The sequence below is a fragment of the Myotis brandtii genome, unplaced genomic scaffold (genome assembly GCF_000412655.1).
Source record: "Myotis brandtii unplaced genomic scaffold, ASM41265v1 scaffold1026, whole genome shotgun sequence".
Classification (NCBI taxonomy): Eukaryota; Metazoa; Chordata; class Mammalia; order Chiroptera; family Vespertilionidae; genus Myotis; species Myotis brandtii.
Genome location: NW_005353435.1, coordinates 644943 through 664313, shown reverse-complemented (window position 1 = coordinate 664313; position 19371 = coordinate 644943). Strand labels below are relative to the sequence as shown.

Below are 19371 nucleotides of genomic sequence, written 5' to 3'. Positions count from 1 at the left end.
GCTCCTGGAGCCGCCATGGCGCCACGTGGCCACTGTTTGACAAAGGAAACTTTTCCGCCCAGTAATGTGCCAGGAAGCGGCACCCAGGGACCCAGCCGTCGCCTATTCCTCCCGGTCCCTTTGCCCGATGAGCGTCTTCTGCTTTTTGTTTTTAAAGATGCTTTAACAAAATATTTTTAAAATTGATTTCAGAGAGGAAGGGAGAGGGATAAAGATGGAAACATCCATGATGACAGAGAATCATGGATCGGCTGCCTCCTGCTCGCCCCACACTGGAGACCTGCGACCCGGGCCTGTGCCCTGACCAGGAATCCAACCGTGACCTCCTGGTTCCTAGGTCCACGCTCAGCCACTGACCACGCTGGCCCGGCTGTTCTGCTTTTCAAGCCCAGGACACTGGGCCGTTGTCCTGGCGCCGGGCGCTGACACAGGAGGGGTGGGCAGTGGGCAGGGAGGAGGCGGAAGGGACGACATGGACTAGTGTCCCGGGTCTTAAAAAGAAAACTAGTTCCCGCTCCTCCTAAAGAGAAAAATGAAGTGGGAGGTAGCTCACAATGCTGTCCCTGCAGGTGGCAGTTCCTCCCGCAGGGCCGGCCACCTGCCCTGTGTTTTGTCGCTGTGGATGGAGAGGTCCCCGAGATGCCGCCGGGCCTCTGCTTTCTCTGATGCCACAAGTGAAATGACATTTATTTTGGAGTCTCGGAAAGCAGAACTCAGCCGCTGGATGTTTGCAAACAACCTGGAGAGGGGTGGGAATCCAACTTAGGCAGAGACACCCCAACAGTCCCCAACAGTCGGGGCCAGGTTGGTCATTTTGAGATGTGGCCCAGACCTCAAAAATCAAAATTACACTGAGCCCGGCCAGCGTGACTCACTGGTTGAGCATTGACCTATGTACCAGGAGGTCACAGTTTGATGACTGGTCAGGGTACATACCTGGGTTGCAGGCTCCATCCCCAGTGTGGGGTGTGCAGGAGGCAGCCGATCCATGATTCTCTCTCATCATTGATGTTTCTCTCTCTCTCTCTCTCCCCTCCCTCTCCCTTCCTCTCTGAAATTAATAAATATATATTTTTCAAAATTATACAGAGCTCTTATCTATTTTAACATCTGGCTGATTTGAACAAGACTGTAACCCGGTCTCAGATGAGAATTAAGCATCATCTCTTAAAACAAAAAATGGCATTTTGGCTGTTCCTTTGCTTTCAAAGTAACACGTGGATAATTCTGAACACAATTGTACAGATAATTTACAAAGTTCTGGGGCTTTTTTGTTTTTTTAATATATTTTTATTGATTTCAGAGAGGAAGAGATAGAAACATCAATGATGAGAATCATTGATCCGCTGCCTCCTGCACGCCCCCTACTGGGGATCGAGCCCACAACCTGGGCACGTGCCCTTGACCAGAATCGAACCTGGGACCCTTCAGTCCGCAGGCTGATGCTCTATCCACTGAACCAAACCGGCAAGGGCCAAAGTTCTGTTTTAAATGTGAAATGGCCTTATCATCTTCTGGCCCAGAAAGTCTAAGAAAATATTTTTAGAATGTCATGAATGTGGCAAGCTCTGTAATACATGACACTGTTATCAGCATGATATCCTGGGAACAGCCACCAGATCACAGCCTGGATTGCACAGTATGTGGAAGACTATGTATGAAGCCAAAAGGATGAGAACTTTTGGGGATTATTATTCTCTACTAGAGGCCCAGTGCATGGAATTTGTGCATGGGTAGGGTCCCTAGGCCTGGCCGACGATCAGGGCCGATCTGTGGGGCAACTGGGGGGCCCCCGCTGGCACCCGCCTTGGTTGGCCTGGCGCCACCTGCTCATCAACCTTGCCTTCTGCCGCCGCCACCAGTCAGGGCCTGCAAGCTGGGGGCAGCTTCTGTGTTGAGCATCTGCCCCCTGGTGGTCAGTGCACATCATAGCGACCGGTCGTTCTGCCATTCCTGGTCAGGGCACATGCCCAGGTTGCAGGCTCGACCTCCAGTGTCGGGTGTGCAGGAGGCAGCCGATCCATGATTCTCTCTCATCACGGATATTTCCATCACTCTCTCCCTCTCTCTAAAATCAGTACAAATATATTATATATATTAAAAAAAACAGATGGGGATGGCATCTGCAACCTTTTGGGTGTCATATGAGAGAGGGGAGGCCTGGGGAAGCCCCTCCCTCGGGTCAGCGAACCCCTCGGACTCTACGTCCACTGGCCCTGCGTGTGCTGTATGTGACGTGTTCACCCACATGTCACGTTCACGTCCCTGGGCTCATGAATGGCTATCCCAGGACTGTTATCTTCTAGTTGAAGATCAGGCCATGGCTCCTCTTCTCTCTCCGCTGCCCATCCCAACGTGCCAACGACACAGCCGAGTGTCAGCCACCTGTCATGTAGGCTGTTAGTACAGGTGTCTGGAGAATGGCCCGGCCCGCGTGGCTAGGTGGTAGAGCATCGACCTATGAACCAGGAGGTCACAGTTCAATTCCTGGTTGGGGCACACGCCCTGGTTGCCGGCTCGGTCCCCAGGATCCCCAGTAGGGGGTGTGCAGGAGGCAGCTGAACAAGGATTCTCGTCACTGATGTTCCCATCCCTCTCCCTCTCCTTTCCTCTCTGAAATCAATAAAAATATATCAAATCACACACAAACACACACACACACACACACACACAGATGTCTGGGGAACGAATCTGTTTTCCCAAACAGGTTGCGAGCCCAGTGCCCCGCGGAGGAAAACCACAGAGCCAGCATCCCGGCCCTGCTTCTCCCAGCCCACGACCAGCTCTGACAGTGCCAGCCGGTTTTGGAAACTGAGCGTGAAACCCCGGGCACCGTGGCAAGCGATGATCGTCTCGGGGAGCCGCCTCTTGGTGACGGGCCGGGCAGTGCGTGTGCTGGCGGATGAGGCTGCCTTCCTTATAGACGCTTTCTGCTTGGATGCAGGCAGGCCCGAGGACGATGACTCAGCCGGCATCTGTTACTGGTTATTCCAGATGCGGCCCTGCCTGGGCTCTGCGCTCCACTCCCACCCCCAGAGAGGATGGGCGGGGGGCGGGAGTGAGCCTGGCTTATATTTTTGTTGCGGTTAATCCCCTCACCTGAGGATATTTCCCCATTGATTTTTAGAGTGGAAAAAGAGGGGGAGAGACAGAGAGACAGAAACAGCAATGTGAGAGAGACACATGTGCTCCGGCCAGGGCCAGGGATCGAGCCTGCAACTGAGGCACATGCCCTTGACCAGAATGGGACCCGTGACCCTTCAGTCTGCAGGCTGATGCTCTATCCATTGGGCCACACCAGCCAGGCGAACCCGGTTGATGTGGAAACCAGCGGGTACATGGTGTGGTTGGAGGGCTGAGTTCATGACCGAGACAAGGAGGAAGGGAAAGACAAGATGATCTGACAGACTTACTCTTGGCAGAAACGTCGTTGAATGTTTTAAGGGGTTCGGGTATTTTTCCGATTGTAGGGAGAACTGTCACGGAGTCAACCATGGTCAGTCACCAAGTCGGAACAGGGGCGCGGCACCCTCATGTCTAAGGAACAGAATCGCCTTTCTGGGCAAAGCCACACAAGGCTCAAAACAGGGCCCTTCTGTCCTCTGATGGCATTTTTTTAAAAAAAATATTTGTATTGATTTCAGACTGGAAGGGAGAAGGAGAAACATCAATGATGAGAGAGAATCACTGATCACCTGCCTCCTGCACACCCCCTACTGGGGATCAAACCCGAAACCCAGGCATGTGCCCCGATTGAACCGTGACCTCCTGGTTCATGGGCCGAAGCTCAACCCCTGAGCCACACTGACAGGGCTGGAAGCTTCTTGAATCTGGGTCCAGAGGCTCTTTACTGGATAGAACTCTTGCTAGGAAGCAAGTCCATACTTCATACGAGAGCTGCCCAGGGGCACGAGGCAAGCAGATCCACTTGCAAGGGGTCACCAGGGCCCCGGCTTGCACTTACGGGGCGGGGCGCACGCTGTCGTCACAGCTGACATGTGTAGGCCCTGGACCCGGAGCACAAGTGGAATTTTCCTCCCAGCGGCGGAGGCCGGGTAATTTTCCAGACTAATTTAAACCAGAGGATGGCTCCTGTAAAGTGCAGTGATTCAAGCCCCTTGGCAGAGGCAGAAGCCCCAGGCTCGGTGGCTGTTGCCTAACTCGGGTTAGCACTCAATGGTAATCCTGTTTCCTGGTCCTGGGGTCTAAACAAGAACCCTGCTCGGCTTCCAGAGCATCCTAGCGGTTTCTAGAGCATCCTGGCGGCTCCCAGAGCATCCTAGCGGTTCTAGAGCATCCTAGCGGTTTCTAGAGCATCCTAGCGGTTTCTAGAACATCCTGGCGTAGGGCGGCCACACCCGAGGTGGGGGCTGCAGATGTTTGGGGCTACAGATGTGATTCTCACGCACGGACCTTCCAGACTTGCTCTTTCATGAACCCGCTGTCCTGCCTCTCGTGATTTCTAACCCGCTGTCCGTGAGGTTGCTGGGGACTCCGAGGACACGAGGCGAAGCAGAGAAAGGGAAGGGGAGGAGCCTCAGACATGCAAACGGGGTTTAGAAAGTGTCATCTCTGAGAAAGGCAGCTCACTTACTCGGACCATTTCACCAAGTGACAGAGGGGTCTCTCGGGATTTAAAAGCTCAAAGGGCTGGTGATAAAGTGAGGAAAAGTCCTGGATAAAATGGAAGGATTTGACTTGGAGGTAAAAAGCAAAAAGAGGAAAAAGTAAAAACAAAACAAAAAATGTTCCTCCCCGTTCTCTCTAACTTCGTGCTTTGCGTCCTGCAGAGCAGGGGAGGCGGCCCTCTGGGCTTCCAGGCCTCAGGGGCACAGACCAGATGGACAGACTCGCTGGGTCAGGACTTGAGCGCAAGACACGGACAGACACACAGAGGCTCCCGTGGACGGCGCTAAGTTTCCTCTGAGTCTAAGCACCTGAGAATGGAGCCGTGGGTCCATAGACGACGGTGGGCAGGCCCTGGGGTCAGAGAGGACCAGCTGGAATCTGGGCCCCCTCCCCCTTCAACAGCTGGTGACCTTGGACAGTCAGGACTCCCTGCGACACCTGTCTACCATGAGCGCAGCCAACACAGACACTAGTAACAGAATGCAGGGAAGAGGCTCGCTCTTCAACCAAAATCAAGAAAAGGAAGACGAGTTGGAAATGGCAAGTTTAATGAGCCCATTTCACTCACGGTCATGTACCCTGTCTGCAAAAAATCATCAGTACTTTTCTGAATGCTCTTATGCCTGAAGTGAAACTCGTTCACAAAATAAAAGCATACATGATCCAGTGTCTAACACCAGTGATTCAGAGAAATCAGCCCTGTTTATTTTTCCCAACAAAGAGGAAAAAAAAAAAAACATGGTTCGATAATTCAGTGTTTCGGTCGCTGGCAAGAACCGCCCGCACCATTCAAAGCCGAGCTCCCGGCTGCGGGCTCCGTGCAGGCGCTGATGGCCGGCACCCCCAAGGAAGCCCCAGGGAGAGCCGGCACGTGAGGTCACGGGAGTCGGAGCCAGACGCCCGGCACGATGTGCATTAAAAAAAAAAAAACTTTGGGAAAACGCAGACTTGGACAGGGAGGCAAACACTCCTGCTGCAGCTGGTTCTGTTCCTTTTCATTATTAGTTTTTGGTTGTGAAGTAAACGTTTTTGCTGTAAGGGAGGAGCTGTAGGACTTTTAAGTGGAAGCCAGCAAGCCACTGGCTAGTACACTCGCCTTCCCTCCCCCAAATCCTCTCATGATTTCTGTTCTGGTTCCGAAAGTAAAGAGAACGATTTCAAGTATTCAATTCCTATCAAAAATTGGTATCAAAAGTAATAAAGGACCTAATTTCTTTGTAATTCCACGTTTTAAAAAATAACTTAAGAAGCACGAGTCCGCCCTTTACTGTGTCAACCCCGCAGCGCGGCTAGAGCTGCTGCAGGCAGCGCGGCGAGGAGTCGGCGTTCAGCACCTCGATCATGGACCGCAGCGTGGGGAACGTCTCCGACACGGAGGGCAGGGCCTTGTAAGCAGGCGAAATGCTGAAGAGGAAAAACACAGGAGGGGTGTGAAGTCACACAATTTTACAAAAAAGGCAGAGCGTATGCTATCTTCCTTCCTACTGTGACACCCACTTTCCAACAGCCCACAGATGTAGTGACAGTTATTACAAAAACACGGAGCTGGGAGCGGAACACACCCTCCTAGGCACCGAGGCACCAGAAGGCTCATGCAATGAGCTGCTCAGTTCAATCAGAGTCTTTGGGGAAAAATATTAAAACTCTGATTTGCACATGACCGTGAGGTGCACACGTCCCACGGGCGGGCACCTGGGTGGAGCAGGAAACCCGAAACAAGGGTATCCCGGAAGAACGTGGGGCCGCTAGACACGCGTGGCAAGGCTAACGGGATGCGCAGACGGAACCAGAGTGTCCCTCCCGCAGACAGGGGCTCCGTCTCACAGCCGGGACCATGGCCCGGCTGGCAGCGTGGCCGCCGTGGCCTGTAGATGTGCAAGGCGCCACGTGGAGGTTACCATGGGAAAACGTGGAGAAGGAGCAGGGTGAGTGTGGCCAGAGGGAGCTGGTTTAATCTTTGCTGACGGTCGAGGCATCTGCGAGCAGTTTCCTCCCAAACCCACTCCCCTGCGGCTTTTGCAGAGCAGAGCCAGGAGGGGCAGAGGCGGCCGATTGCGTGGCGTCCGGCAGTGTTCACTGACGCACACGCGTGTTGCCTCAGTGAGGACAACGCCCATCTGCTCAGAACCGAGAGCCGTGCAAGCGCCGCTGCACGGGCCACGGCTGCATGGGGACTCGGCCTGCATGGGATCAGCTCAGTGTCCACTCGCTTCTGAGCACGGAACCGGAGAGCTGGCTGTCTGGTTACACAAATAATAAAGACGTTTGTGCTGAAACCGGTTTGGCTCAGTGGATAGAGCGTCGGCCTGCGGACTGAAAGGTCCCAGGTTCGATTCCGGTTAAGGGCATGTACCTGGGTTGCGGGCACATCCCCAGTGGGAGATGTGCAGGAGGCAGCTGATCGATGTTTCTAACTCTTTATCTTTCTCCCTTCCTCTCTAAAAAATTAATAAAATATATTAAATAAAAATAAATAAAGACGTTTGTAACTTCCTTCACAGCGTCTGTATTCATTATTGTCATCCACACACTCGCCCCTGAAGGGGTCTTACAGGACCGCAGACCACCTGCCCTGCACGCTCACTGTGTGAGAGGAACTCGGGGAATCGAGCGAGTCCCAACCCCTCAGAGGCACAGCCCCGGGAGTGACGGCCCCGTCTCTCCCGTCAGCTCAACACCTTCTGCGAACCCCGAGAGGACTGACCTTTTCAAGTTCATCCAGCTTTTGGCTACTTTGCTGAAGGCCTCGGAACCAGGGGCTGTCATGGCTTCAAAGTCCACCAGCTGAGAGAGAAGGAGCGTTAGGGAGGGGGTGAGACATGAGGCGCGGCTCTCCCTGGGACACCTGGTCCCCTCACGGGTCTTCACAACCCCCAGCCCGGCTGGAACGGCCATCCGCCCCGGGCCCGCCGCCTACCTTGCCCTTGGGGATCTTCCCGGCCACTTCCTTGCCGCTGGCCATCAGCGCCCCCACGATCACCGAGTACGCAATCACACTGTTTAAACGAAGCACAGGTCAGTTCCCCAGCTCACCAGGCTTCCCGTCGTAAGAGATGACATTTTCTTTCTCTTAAGAATCCTCTGAACATTAAACGTAAGATTGCTTTCATTTGTTTTAAAAGGTACAGACTAACTTACTACTACAAAAGGATCTACGATGTAAAATGCAAGGGTCAATGTGACCGAGAATATTCTTTTTCTGAGGAATAGAAGCCTTCTTTTAATTAGGACGCTTCTTCCCCGTTAGGTTTCTGATTCCTGGGGACAATGGATTAGAAAATATGTCTGTTTATATTTAACAGCTTCATGTGGCTTGGCTGTCACATGCGTATTGACAATATACTTGGTAGATCCAGGTTAATCCTATCGCTTAAGCATTAAAAACTGGCCTTCAGAGAAGAAAAACAGAACACGCTCTCCAGTGCCACCAGCGGGTTTGAAAAGCGATATGTTGTGTCCGTCTCCTTCCTGGCACCGAACACACTCCCTCCTGATTCTCGCATCTCTGTGACGCCCGAGCGTGTGCCCGCGTCAGCCGACCCAGGTGGCCCAGGACGCAGATAACTAAGCGGGGTGAGTGGGCCCCTGGGACAGGAGTCGTCCGGGGCTCCCCTACCAGGGAGGAGGCGGAGGAGGCGGCAGGGCCTGGGCTGGCACAGCAGGAGGGAGCTGCCCGTGGGGACTTGAGGATGCGAGGAAAGGTGGGAGGTGGTGGGGGCAGGACCCTCAGAGGTTCCGCAGGGCAGAGAGGGAGGGAGGGGACGAGGCAGGATGGGGCCTGGCCCGGGCACCCTACAGACAGGTGCCAACAACAGCACATGCCAGTGATATGCACGCAGCACTGGGCACCCTACAGACACCTCCCTTGTTACCGACATCTAAACCCCTGAAGGGTTCATGAGCCAGAATTTATTCACATGGTAAAAACAGTACAGAATGGTGGGTGGCTCAAAAGTATAAAACATTAGGGCTACAGGTCAATTAATGGCCAAAATTTGGGGGAGAGAGACGAGGGTGGGGTAACAGTGTGGGCGAATATGAAAATTAAGGTACAAGGAGCACGAAGCCTGCACACAGTAGGCCTTCAATACACCTTCGTGGAACGAATGAGCCCCGAGCCATAGCACTCAAGGACACAACATCAGAACTCTCGCGTAATTATTTTTGATGATGTGGTAGATCAAGGACATAATGTGGGGGTGGACTTTGAAAAAACCAAAAGGCAGGTTTCTGGTCTTTGACTGGGGCTACTTCTGTACCCACACCCACAGAGGGAAGTGTAAGCAAAAAAAAAGAACATGTTTTTCCATGTGAAACCTTTTAAAGTATAGGACAGCACTCACCTGGATCCTCGAGAGAGTGGCATTAAATTATAAAAGTAATAAACTAAGGATAAGATTAAGTTGCAAACAGCGTCAGCCTCCTAGGAAAAAAAGACACATGCCCATGAGCTTACACACCAATGACAGACTGAGTCTTTATCAGGTGACAGAACACACTGGGAACAGGGTCATCTCACTCCTCCCCCGCAGCCTGCTCCCACTCCTGACACCTGGTGTCCCCGTAGGCCATTCCTCCCCCGCAGCCTGCTCCCACTCCTGACACCGGGTGTCCCCGTAGGCCACTCCTCCCCCGCAGCCTGCTCCCACTCCTGACACCTGGTGTCCCCGTAGGCCATTCCTCCCCCACAGCTGCTCCCACTCCTGACACCGGGTGCTCTCCTGTAGTTTTGCTAACAAAAGGGTGCACAGTCCAGTCTAGAGCCTACCTTCCCAGCTGTTTTTACAACTGCAAACGTTTCTGATAAGCATACAAATCCCTACCTCCTTCAATGCTATTTGCAAGGTCAGAATATACATCGAGATGAAAATAAAGCTCTTATTAGTATCGATTATGCTCTTGACAAGCCTCCCTACCTCAAAAGATTCTGGTAAGCCCCCTCTGCACAGAGATTTAGGTGGTAAATATGCTTAATTATGTATAAAACTTAGATGCTTCATTATAAGTAATTGATTAAAACTGCGAGAGAAAGAAGGTGCCTTCGCGGGGCCACGGGCACCTGTTCCAGGACGTGGAGTCCTCAGACTCTCGGCCCAGGGACAGCGCAGACATCCAGGGGACAGGCCAGATCCTGCCTCCGGGGAGCCCCCCTTGCGTTGGGGTGGGCAATGGAGGGACAAGGTCACAGACCAGAAAAGGTCACTTTCATCAGGGGCCACATTGTTCATTTCAATCGTGACAAAGCCCAAATGTATGATAATTTAGTAAATATACATTCATTTCCCCCTCCCCAGTGACTGCAGTTACTAAATATGGGGACCGTCTTGATAAGCACATCTAAAATACGTACAGGACCGTGAAAGCTGGTTTCAAGCATAAAATGCATGATCCCAATGAGAGGGCAGAGGCTTAACGTTTACAGAGAAGCGCGGGCAGCGTGGACGAGAGGGACACACACACCCACCCCGAACTCCGACGAGAGAATGAGCACTTTCCCCTTTGCTGTCAGGTCTTTATAGAGGGCGTCGATTTCCGCGTGATATAACTGCGTCCTTTCTTCTGTGGTCTGAGTTTCCACAGAAAATAGTATGTTGCCGACCCTAAAAATACAAGAACGCGAGTCAGAGGCCTGGGCGCTACAACCCAGAGCCAAACAGAGAGTCGGAAAGGAAGCAAATGGCACGCTGACGTGGCACAGGCCACGCGGAGAGCGGACCACGCCTTCCAACCACACGGGTGAGGGATGGGCCACCCCACCTTTCTGACCACACGGATGACGGATGGGCCACCCCACCTTTTTGACCACACGGGTGAGGGATGGGCCACCCCACCTTTCTGACCACACGGATGACGGATGGGCCACCCCACCTTTTTGACCACACGGGTGAGGGATGGGCCATGGGATGCCGTTTTCTCACAATCCGGAAGTTGCTGGGTCTAACCACATGCACTTATTCTAGGAGCTTAAGCGAATACCAGGGGGAAACGGCTACTTGGGGCAGAGAGTGCGTTTAAACGCCCAGAAACGCCCACCCTGGTGTGACCAGGGCGCAGGGACTCAGAAAGCTCTAGGACACCAGTTTCCTCTCCTTTCGTTAAGCCTCTGCTGCAGGTGCAGCTCCAGGCCAGGTCTGGGAGGATGTCATTTGACGCCGCAGGTGTTTGAGGGAGGGGGCAGAAGTGAGGCACGAACTACTAGGATCTGAGACTGCTATTCCAGGGACATGAGGCCGAGGGTGAAGTCTGGATTTTAGAATCTATATACATAAAAGGCTAAGCGGCCAGCTGACCGGCGGACGGGTATGACATGCACTGAGCACCAGGGGGCAGATACTCAACGCAGGAGCTGCTGAGGGACAGCAACTTTGCAGAGTGCCCTCTCGCACTCCGGGACCCCTTGGGGGATGTTGGAGAGCTGGTTTCGGCCCGTTCCCCACAGGCCAGGTCAAGGGACTCCACTTGCCTGAGGGACCCCGCTCACTCCGCAGATGCCCTTTGAGCCCCAGCACACCCCAGGTGAGGCCGGCCGGGGAGGGACCGAGGGAGGGTGGCTCTAGGGGATGTCCGGCCCGTCTCGCCCAGTCCCGCCTGGCTGGCCACCTTTTAATTAATTTCCTTTCAGTGTGCTCAAGTCTGTGCACCGGGCCTCTAGTAGTTAATAAAAACGCCCCCTGAGGGGCTACTGAGAGTGAAAAAATAGGACACCCCCTAAATGGTCAATAACAAAAAAAAGTAGTGGGGGAAACGTCAACTTCCATAAAACGGAACACTAAGCAATTATTACACATGCTCAGGACATGGGACATGCTATAAAGCAATGGTGAGGACAGTAAAGCAATATGCACAACATAATCGGTTTCTAAAGAAAAGAACTTCAGGGTTTTCATTTGTTAATCTGTGCTTATCTGCGTATTCTATTTTTTTATTTTTATCTGTGTATTCTACATGTTGTACACCAGACGCTGTTCTTGTAATACATTAACACCTGTATTAGAAGAACTTGCAATGGCCTTCCATCTGCCAGTCTCTCAGCTCTGTTCGTCTTATTAGTGAAAGCCTTCCCCACAAAGAACTTCCAGAGCCCAGAGGGGCACTGCCACCTGAGACATCACCCTCAACACCTAGAAGGCTGTTACACCAGCACAGTGAGGAGTCATCTGCCGTGTTAACACTATGGCTGTCATGTGAAAAGATGACTGGTTATGGCCACACGTGGCCTTGTTTCGTGTCAGGGGACAGGGACAGCCCTGCTGCAGAGTCTCCATGGCAACTGGCACAGAGCACAGCCCCCTCTGCACCGGTGTCGGCCCCACCCGGCCGAGCACGTACTTGTCGCCGGTGATGGTGATGGTGAAGCCATCGTACTCCTTCCCTTGGTCCTTGAGGCTGGGGACCTTGGTGTTCACCGTGAACCCATCCTTCGTCTTAGTATTGAACTGCTTTCGGGGGAAAGAAAGTTCACGTTACTCGTGTACAAGTCACTGTCAACCCCCATCTGCCGCTATGCGGGGCGGACTCGACGCCCGTGGTCCCAGGAGGTCACAGAGGTCCCGGAGGCACAGACCAGCCAGCAGTGACGGAGCACAGGCCCCAGCACAGACTCTGGGCCCAGCTCGCACCCCGCAGGGCCCCCACGAGGCCACAGAGAACTGCAGGCTCCCGGCTCTGGGACCAGTCAGGGCACCGCTCACTCCTGGAGCTGCTTTGGGTTTGGGTGGCTTCTATGCTCGTCATCAGCAGCAACTCTGATCGGAAGAGCTGCACCGACACCTGAACTCAGAGCAACACCGTACCCGTGCTGTGCGCCTCCCGAGCGCATCTGATTGTTCTGGAAAGTGTTCCCAGTGACATTTGCAACGGGAAACTTGGACCCACACCGACTCGGCAGCTCACGGGCCAGGATGTTCCAGGGATCCCACCAGCTGCTCCCTGTCGGCTGCACTGAGCCACTGCGCCCAGCACGCTTCCTCTTTAAGCCGACACACGTCTGACATATTAAAACCTCCCTAAGCTGACTGTGTGTCCTGCCTAGAACACCCCCCGGAACTAGAGGTTACAGGCAGAGGCGGCCAGTGTTCTGAGTGGTGCATCCCAGCAGCCCTGGTGGAGCCGTTCCGCCCTCTGGGGGCGCATTTGGGGAATTCACAGGGCGTTTGGTGGCCACAGCGATAAGGTGGGTGGGAGCCAAGACTACCCGATGCCCCTCTGGACTTTCCCGTAGACGAGAACCCAGTTATAACTTAGTAATGACCGAGGCCTGGGACTCCCGTTACGCTTACACACTAAATGCTTGTTAGTTTTAACATGCAGGGAATTTTCCAGGATTGCCAGCAGCACATACACTGAGGAAGCGGTGTACCATGTACTGTCTGGAACTTTCTGGAGTGTGGTTTACCGTTTCAGAGAACCTTGTCACCCGTGGCAGCGTCGCTCATGAGACCCGAGTCACCACATGCTTGAAGCAGGATTCACCTGCGTGTATTTTTTAAGGTTCCTTCTGTCTCCCACATCGACTGCTTCCTCACAGACTTGCTTCTATGCCTGAGTGCGATGCCTGCGTTTCACTTTATTTTGGTTATTACGCAGCGTGGGTATGCGAGGGTTTTCGGGCAGCGCACTTTATAAACCTGACGACACTGGCAGCGTAATATTAATACACGTGGCGTTTAGCGACTCCAAGACTTACCTTCATGATCGGAAGAAGGTCTTCCACTTTGTGTACCTTCTCCAGGGCTTCTCTCACCTCCAACAAGCCTTTGGGGTTATTGGCACTAAAAGAGAGAGAGAGATGGGACTAAAATCAACACAGAAACGTAGTAATTGTGCGGTTACCTCTCGCTGGGCCACAGCGAAAGTTTCTAAGTAATGGGAAGGGTTAATCCCAACACGTTTGGCCCACAGAGGAGAATGAAGGAAACGGAGAAGCAGATTGGACGAGCACCCTGTGTGGCCATGAAACCTCATTCGCCGATTCCAACTCTGAAGTTAGAAGCAAATGCTTTTTCTTTGCTCACACAGAAGTACCTGCTAGGTTGGTGTTGTTGTTTTTTATTAATTTTTTATTTCCCTGCTAGGTTTTTATATCAATTTTATATTTACTTGGTGATAATGACTCATTCAGAATTTTTTTTCTCCAGTGTTCTGTTCACTGTTAAACTATGTCTTTACATCTCCCTCCCTCCCCGGTGAGAAGAATGGATACTAAGACTGGAGTCCCTTATAAAGGATGCCAGAGGAGCATCCTGCCTTTGAGAAGAGACTAGGAAAGCCACAACATTGAGGTCCATGGAGTCTGTTAAGTTATGAAGAAGCAGGTTGACAAGTCACTATGAAAGGCTTTATGATTCCGAACACGATGTAAACATTTAACACACTTTGTTTACTCCGTCAATAGGCTGTTTTCAAGTTTCATAAACATAACAAAGACGTGAAATCAATCCATCACTAGGAAAAAGAATGTAAAGGATTACCCGTGATAAATAAGAATTCTGTCTTTAATAAAATGAAGAATTTTCTCAAAATACTCCAGGTATCTCATGTTTATCACCTGCCCCCTGTAAGAAAAACAATAAAGAATTTTTACAAAGGAATAGATGCCGAACAACATCGGATTTCCAAGTTAATTCAAAAGAACAATAGGAAAGCGAATAGGATGAGGTAGCCACACCTACAGGAAATTCACCCGTTTGCAACCAATGCACGGAGCAGCAAGGACTGCTCGTCGGCTCGTGCAGCCGGTTCTGGGGGAGGTGCCGCCCTGGAGATGCCCGAGTGGAAGGAAGGTCCTCAAGGACTAACGAGGCTCAGACGTCTGTGCCACTTCCCTTCCCAGGACCCCTGCACTTTCCCAGCGACACGCCTTCTCCCCATTCTCCTGACAGCGCTGCTGCTGCTGCTGCCTGATGTCCACCCGCAGGCAGCCCACCATCCCCACTACCCGCCCTAAAGGATTTCTCTCACATTTCTACGCCCACCCCCAACCCCACCCCCAATCTTAAAACCCCAAGAACTCCATGCACAGCCACACGGTGATGTGCACACTCCACAGACATGTACATGGACCAGAAAATGTATACACCCGATTGGTGTCACGTATACATTGGACTGACGTACATGTCCAACATGTACACACCTGACTGGCATGCACATGTACAAGAAAATGGACACAGCCTACGTGTGTGCGACATGCACACACCCAACTGCTCCCCAGACTCCCCAAACCTCGAGTTCCTAACAGTCCAACAGGAACCCACTCATCGACACTCTCCCAGCTCTATGCCCACCCCCTTTGTGTCCTGTCGCTACCTGGCCTCCTGGGACACCCACACACCTGAGCCAGACAGGACATCTCCCTGTGGTCCCATGCTCTTCCGTGTCCACCCCCCACCAGCGCTCCTCATCCTACCTTAGCGGCATCCTCTCTCCCCTCCAACTCACTCTGCACAGCTTCCAGGCCTGGGTACCTGTTCACCTGACCATCACACAGCTTCCTAACCACTCCCCTGCCTCCCAGGGACCGCGCTTCCTCCAGCAGCGGGACCAGCTGCGAGGCTGCAGCCAGGACTCTGCACGGCAGAGCGGGTCTGTGCGGGCCCTCGTCCAGGTCACCAGGAAAGGAGCCATGGGCCTCTCATGGTCTCCAGGCCCACGATTGAGAATAAACTCCGATGAAGACAGAGAAGATGCACGGGGGGGTCCTACCTGATTAAATTGATGTGGTTGTTGAAACCTCTGCTCAGACTGCGGGCCGGCATCTGATCTAACCACAGCACCGGCTGGTCTGGGTCCGCAATCCTGTAAAACAGAACTTGTTAGAGACGAAGGCCTTCCACAGCCCAGAAAGGTTCCAACGCGTTAACAATAAAACACTGTCTTTGCACAAGCGGGCAGAAAGCGATGGCACAGACCAAACTCCAACCAGCTGTCCCGACGGCCACGGAGGAAGTCAGGACAGGCTTTGAATAGGGCGGCATTTTCTCATGAAAGTGAGTATCATCTGTGACCCACGCCGGAGCTGGGCACCCCGGCACACACGGCAGCTATAGAGACGCGGGCCGAAGTCCATGCAAAGGCCACAGGCGCACGCTCTTTCGAAATGACTGCTCTTCTGGCCGGTGCGGCTCAGCTGGCTGAGCGCCTTCCCACGCACCAAAAGGGGCCGCTTCTGTTCCCAGTCAGGGCACACGCCCAGGCTGTGGGCGCCATCCCGACGGGGGCAAGGGAGGTAACCGATCAATGTTCCTCTCTCTCCCTCTCCCTTCCTCTCTCTCTAAAATAAATAAAAACATATTTTTTCTTTAAAAAAAATAAAGATTGCTTTTTCTAAAATACTTTTTAAAAAAATGTATGTGGAATCATGATAACTCCTATTTTGTAAATAGTAAATGAGTGTATTTCAAAGAATAATGATGCCAGAAATACTTGACAAATTTAGAGAGGATAATATAGTGTATGAGGCTTCTTGTTAGGAAATAAAACAGAACGTGAAATCTGTTGAGGAGACTTTTTTTTTTAATCCTCACCCGAGGATATTTTTTCCATTGATTTTTAGAGAGAGTGGAAGGGAGAGGGAAAGACAGAAATATCAACGTGAGAGAGACACAATGAGTGGTTGCCTCATTCCAGTGTATGAGGCTTCTTGTTAGGAAATAAAACAGAACGTGAAATCTGTTGAGGAGACTTTTTTTTTTAATCCTCACCCGAGGATATTTTTTCCATTGATTTTTAGAGAGAGTGGAAGGGAGAGGGAAAGACAGAAATATCGACGTGAGAGACACACAATGAGTGGTTGCCTCATTCCTGAGCCCTGACCAGGGCCCGGGCCGGGGAGGAGCCTGCAACCGAGGTACATGCCCTTGACAGGAATCAAACCCGGGACCCTTCGGTCCGCAGGCCGAGGCTCTATCCACTGAGCGGAACCGGCCAGGGCGAGGAGACCTCGTCTCTGTCATGCAAATGCTAGTTACCGTCTCCACTTCACCGCGATGTGGTACGTGCCCTTGACAGGAATCAAACCCGGGACCCTGCGGTCCGCAGGCCGAGGAGATCTTGTCTCTGTCACGCAAATGCTAGTTACCGTCTCCACTTCACCGCGATGTCGAACATGTCCCTCCACTGCATCAGCCGCGTCTTCCCGTTCATGCGCACCTTCGAGCTGGTCCAGGTCCGCTGCACGGCCTGCATGACCTCCAGGGCGGCCAGGCCCATGGCTGCGGAAGAAACCGTGAGGGAGCGGCGGCCAGGACAGCTGCGGCCTGAGCTCGCGTCTCAGGGGTAACTCCAGTCGGTAACAGCGGACCCTTGAACACTGGGTTGGGGCACTGGCCACCTGCACAGCTGGAAACCCGGGGACCACTCTGATTCCCCCAAACTAACTGCCAATAGCCTACTGTTGGCCAGAAGCCTTCCTGATTACATAAACAGTCCTGATTACATAAACAGTCGACCAACACATATTTCATCTGTGATGTATATTGTGTACTCTATTCTTAGGATACAGTAAACTTGAGAAATAAAAATGTTATTAAATCCTAAGAAGAGAAACTGCCTCCACAGTTCTGTGCTGTATATGCTGTTATGTTTACATCGTCTGTTGGCAAGACAACTGTCTGCCAGCACCCACATCAGTACTGTCTTAGGCGATGCACGGTGGGGGCAGCACCTGTCCATAACAGCAGACATGACACGGGGAAAGCCCGTGTGGGAAAGGTCAGGCGTATCTGCAGGTGTCAGGGTTCGTGCACTGACAGGGAGGAGCCAGCAATCTGACTGCTTTGGGATAGCGGAAATCTCTATGAGCTTCCACAGATGCACTGAAAATATCCACGCACGAGTGGGACCTGCAGGTCAAAAATGCATTGTTGCCGAAACCGGTTTGGCTCAGTGGATAGAGCGTCGGCCTGCGGACTGAAAGGTCCCAGGTTCGATTCCAGTCAAGGGCATGTACCTGGGTTGCGGGCACATCCCCAGTGGGAGATGTGCAGGAGGCAGCTGATCGATGTTTCTAACTCTCTATCTCTCTCCCTTCCTCTCTGTAAAAAATCAAAATATATTTAAAAAAAAATGCATTGTTCAAGGGTCAATGTGTAAAGAAAGAATCACAAGTGTGGAGATTTAACAAGACCGGATGCACACTGTAATCGTGACGGCCCTGCCAAAACTCAACCTTTCAGAGGGGACCAGAGATACCCCAAAGGTGTCCCCTCCCCTCGGCTCCCTCCCAAAGCACCCGGAGGCCTCCAGGAAGGAAGCCGCCCCGGGGGACGGGGGAGCCGCCTGCCCCGCAGGCCTCGGACCGCCCTACGGCCTATGTTTACGTCCACACCATGGCAACCGCACGGAGCCAGGGCAGGAGGCAGTCTTTCTTCGGGATGCAGATGAATGAATCCACACGTTGCTGTGATGATCAGGTGGAGATGCTGAGGAAGCACGGCAAATGGTTTCTTAAAGCACAGCGCGGTTTAGCAATCCTGGCTCCTTTGTCTGAAACAGCTCCATTTTCGGAGCCTTTCACGTACCTCTGTGTATTCTCTTGTTGGGCAGGAAACCAGGCGTTTCGTACTGCATCAGTGACCCCAGACGATCCGCTACGCAGATCAGCTCTTGTACCTCCGGCTTGTAGCTCTCAAAGTTCTGATGCAACACGTCTCTGGAAGAAACAGGTCGGACACGATAAGGACTTTTACAACGGGCATCCGGTCACCGATTTCCCCGGAAGAGCAGTCGCCGCCTCCACCGAAAACCAATCAGGAAGCCGATGGCCACGCGGTTGCTGCCGATTCTCACATTAACGATCCGATTCTGTGGGATGCTGGGCCCGAATAGGCACCGAGTTCTTCCTCGGCAGGATCTGCATCTGCTTCTGGAGAAAGCCTCCCATGTGGGATCAGTGCAGCCCTTTCCAGTTCAGCCAAGCCCTCCTGCCTGTGCCTCCAGCATGCTTTTTTTTAAAAATATGTTTTTATTGATCTTTAGAGAGAAGTGAGAGGAATAGAGAGATAGAAACATCATCGATAGGCTGCCTCCTGCATGCCCCTACTAGGATCGAGCCCCCAACACTGGGATGTGCCCTGACCGGGAATTGAACCGGTAACCTCTTGGTTCCTGGGTTGACGCTCAACCTGTGAGCCACAGGGCTGGGCTGCCTCCAGCATCCTACCACCGCAGCTGTTAGATACGCTCCCCTCTGGGACACCTTCCTTGCAAACGTGCTGAGCATTCGCCATTCCAGTTTGGACCCCCTTCTTTCTTTTTAGAGAGTGAGAGGGTTGATCTTTACGGAATTTCCTTAATTTTTAAGACACTGTGGCCTCCCAGGAATCAGTATCTATTCTAGATCTAACAGTGCTGTGACGGGAGAGCTCTACGGCATCTCCGCTTTGCCCTATGGCAGCAGTCGTTGGCCAGTAGTGGGATTTCAGACCCTCAGTATGTTAAGTAATTTGTTTTAAAAGTAACACAGCAGAAGAATAATGCGTATCAAAGGCTGCCAGTCAGTCCAAGCACATCTGAAGGTGGACGACTGCCCACGATTAGCAGGGAAGATCTGACTAGAAGAAATGACGATATCCAGAGGGAAGTTTCATGGTACTTTATAACCTAAAGAAGCCCGGCTGGTGCAGCTGAGAGGTTGAGCGTCGACCCATGAACCAGGAGGTCACGGTTTGATACCCGGTCAGGGCACATACCCGGGTTGCGGGCTGGATCCCCAGTGTGGGGCGTGCAGGAGGCAGCCAAGCCATG

The 19371-nt window shown here is 52.6% G+C and overlaps 1 protein-coding gene across 7 annotated transcripts in view; it reads right to left on the bottom strand.

The window, feature by feature from the left end:
• Positions 1-5160: 5160 nt before the first annotated feature.
• Positions 5161-19371, bottom strand: part of TTC13 (tetratricopeptide repeat domain 13) — a 41270-nt gene continuing 27059 nt past the window's right edge. For 3 of the 7 annotated variants that reach the window (XM_005856367.2, XM_005856365.2, XM_005856368.2), the window contains 11 exons: positions 18147-18277; positions 16706-16838; positions 15331-15423; positions 14100-14183; positions 13316-13400; positions 11959-12068; positions 10094-10229; positions 8973-9052; positions 7547-7625; positions 7334-7413; positions 5161-6033 (listed from right to left, as the gene is read on the bottom strand). In XM_005856367.2, coding sequence (XP_005856429.1) covers positions 5919-6033; positions 7334-7413; positions 7547-7625; positions 8973-9052; positions 10094-10229; positions 11959-12068; positions 13316-13400; positions 14100-14183; positions 15331-15423; positions 16706-16838; positions 18147-18277 — 1126 coding nt within the window. In that variant the 3' untranslated portion in view covers positions 5161-5918. The remainder of the gene's footprint in view (positions 6034-7333; positions 7414-7546; positions 7626-8972; positions 9053-10093; positions 10230-11958; positions 12069-13315; positions 13401-14099; positions 14184-15330; positions 15424-16705; positions 16839-18146; positions 18278-19371) is intronic. The other 4 variants (XM_005856364.2, XM_005856366.2, XM_014535849.1 and 1 more) reach the window with 3 other exon arrangements.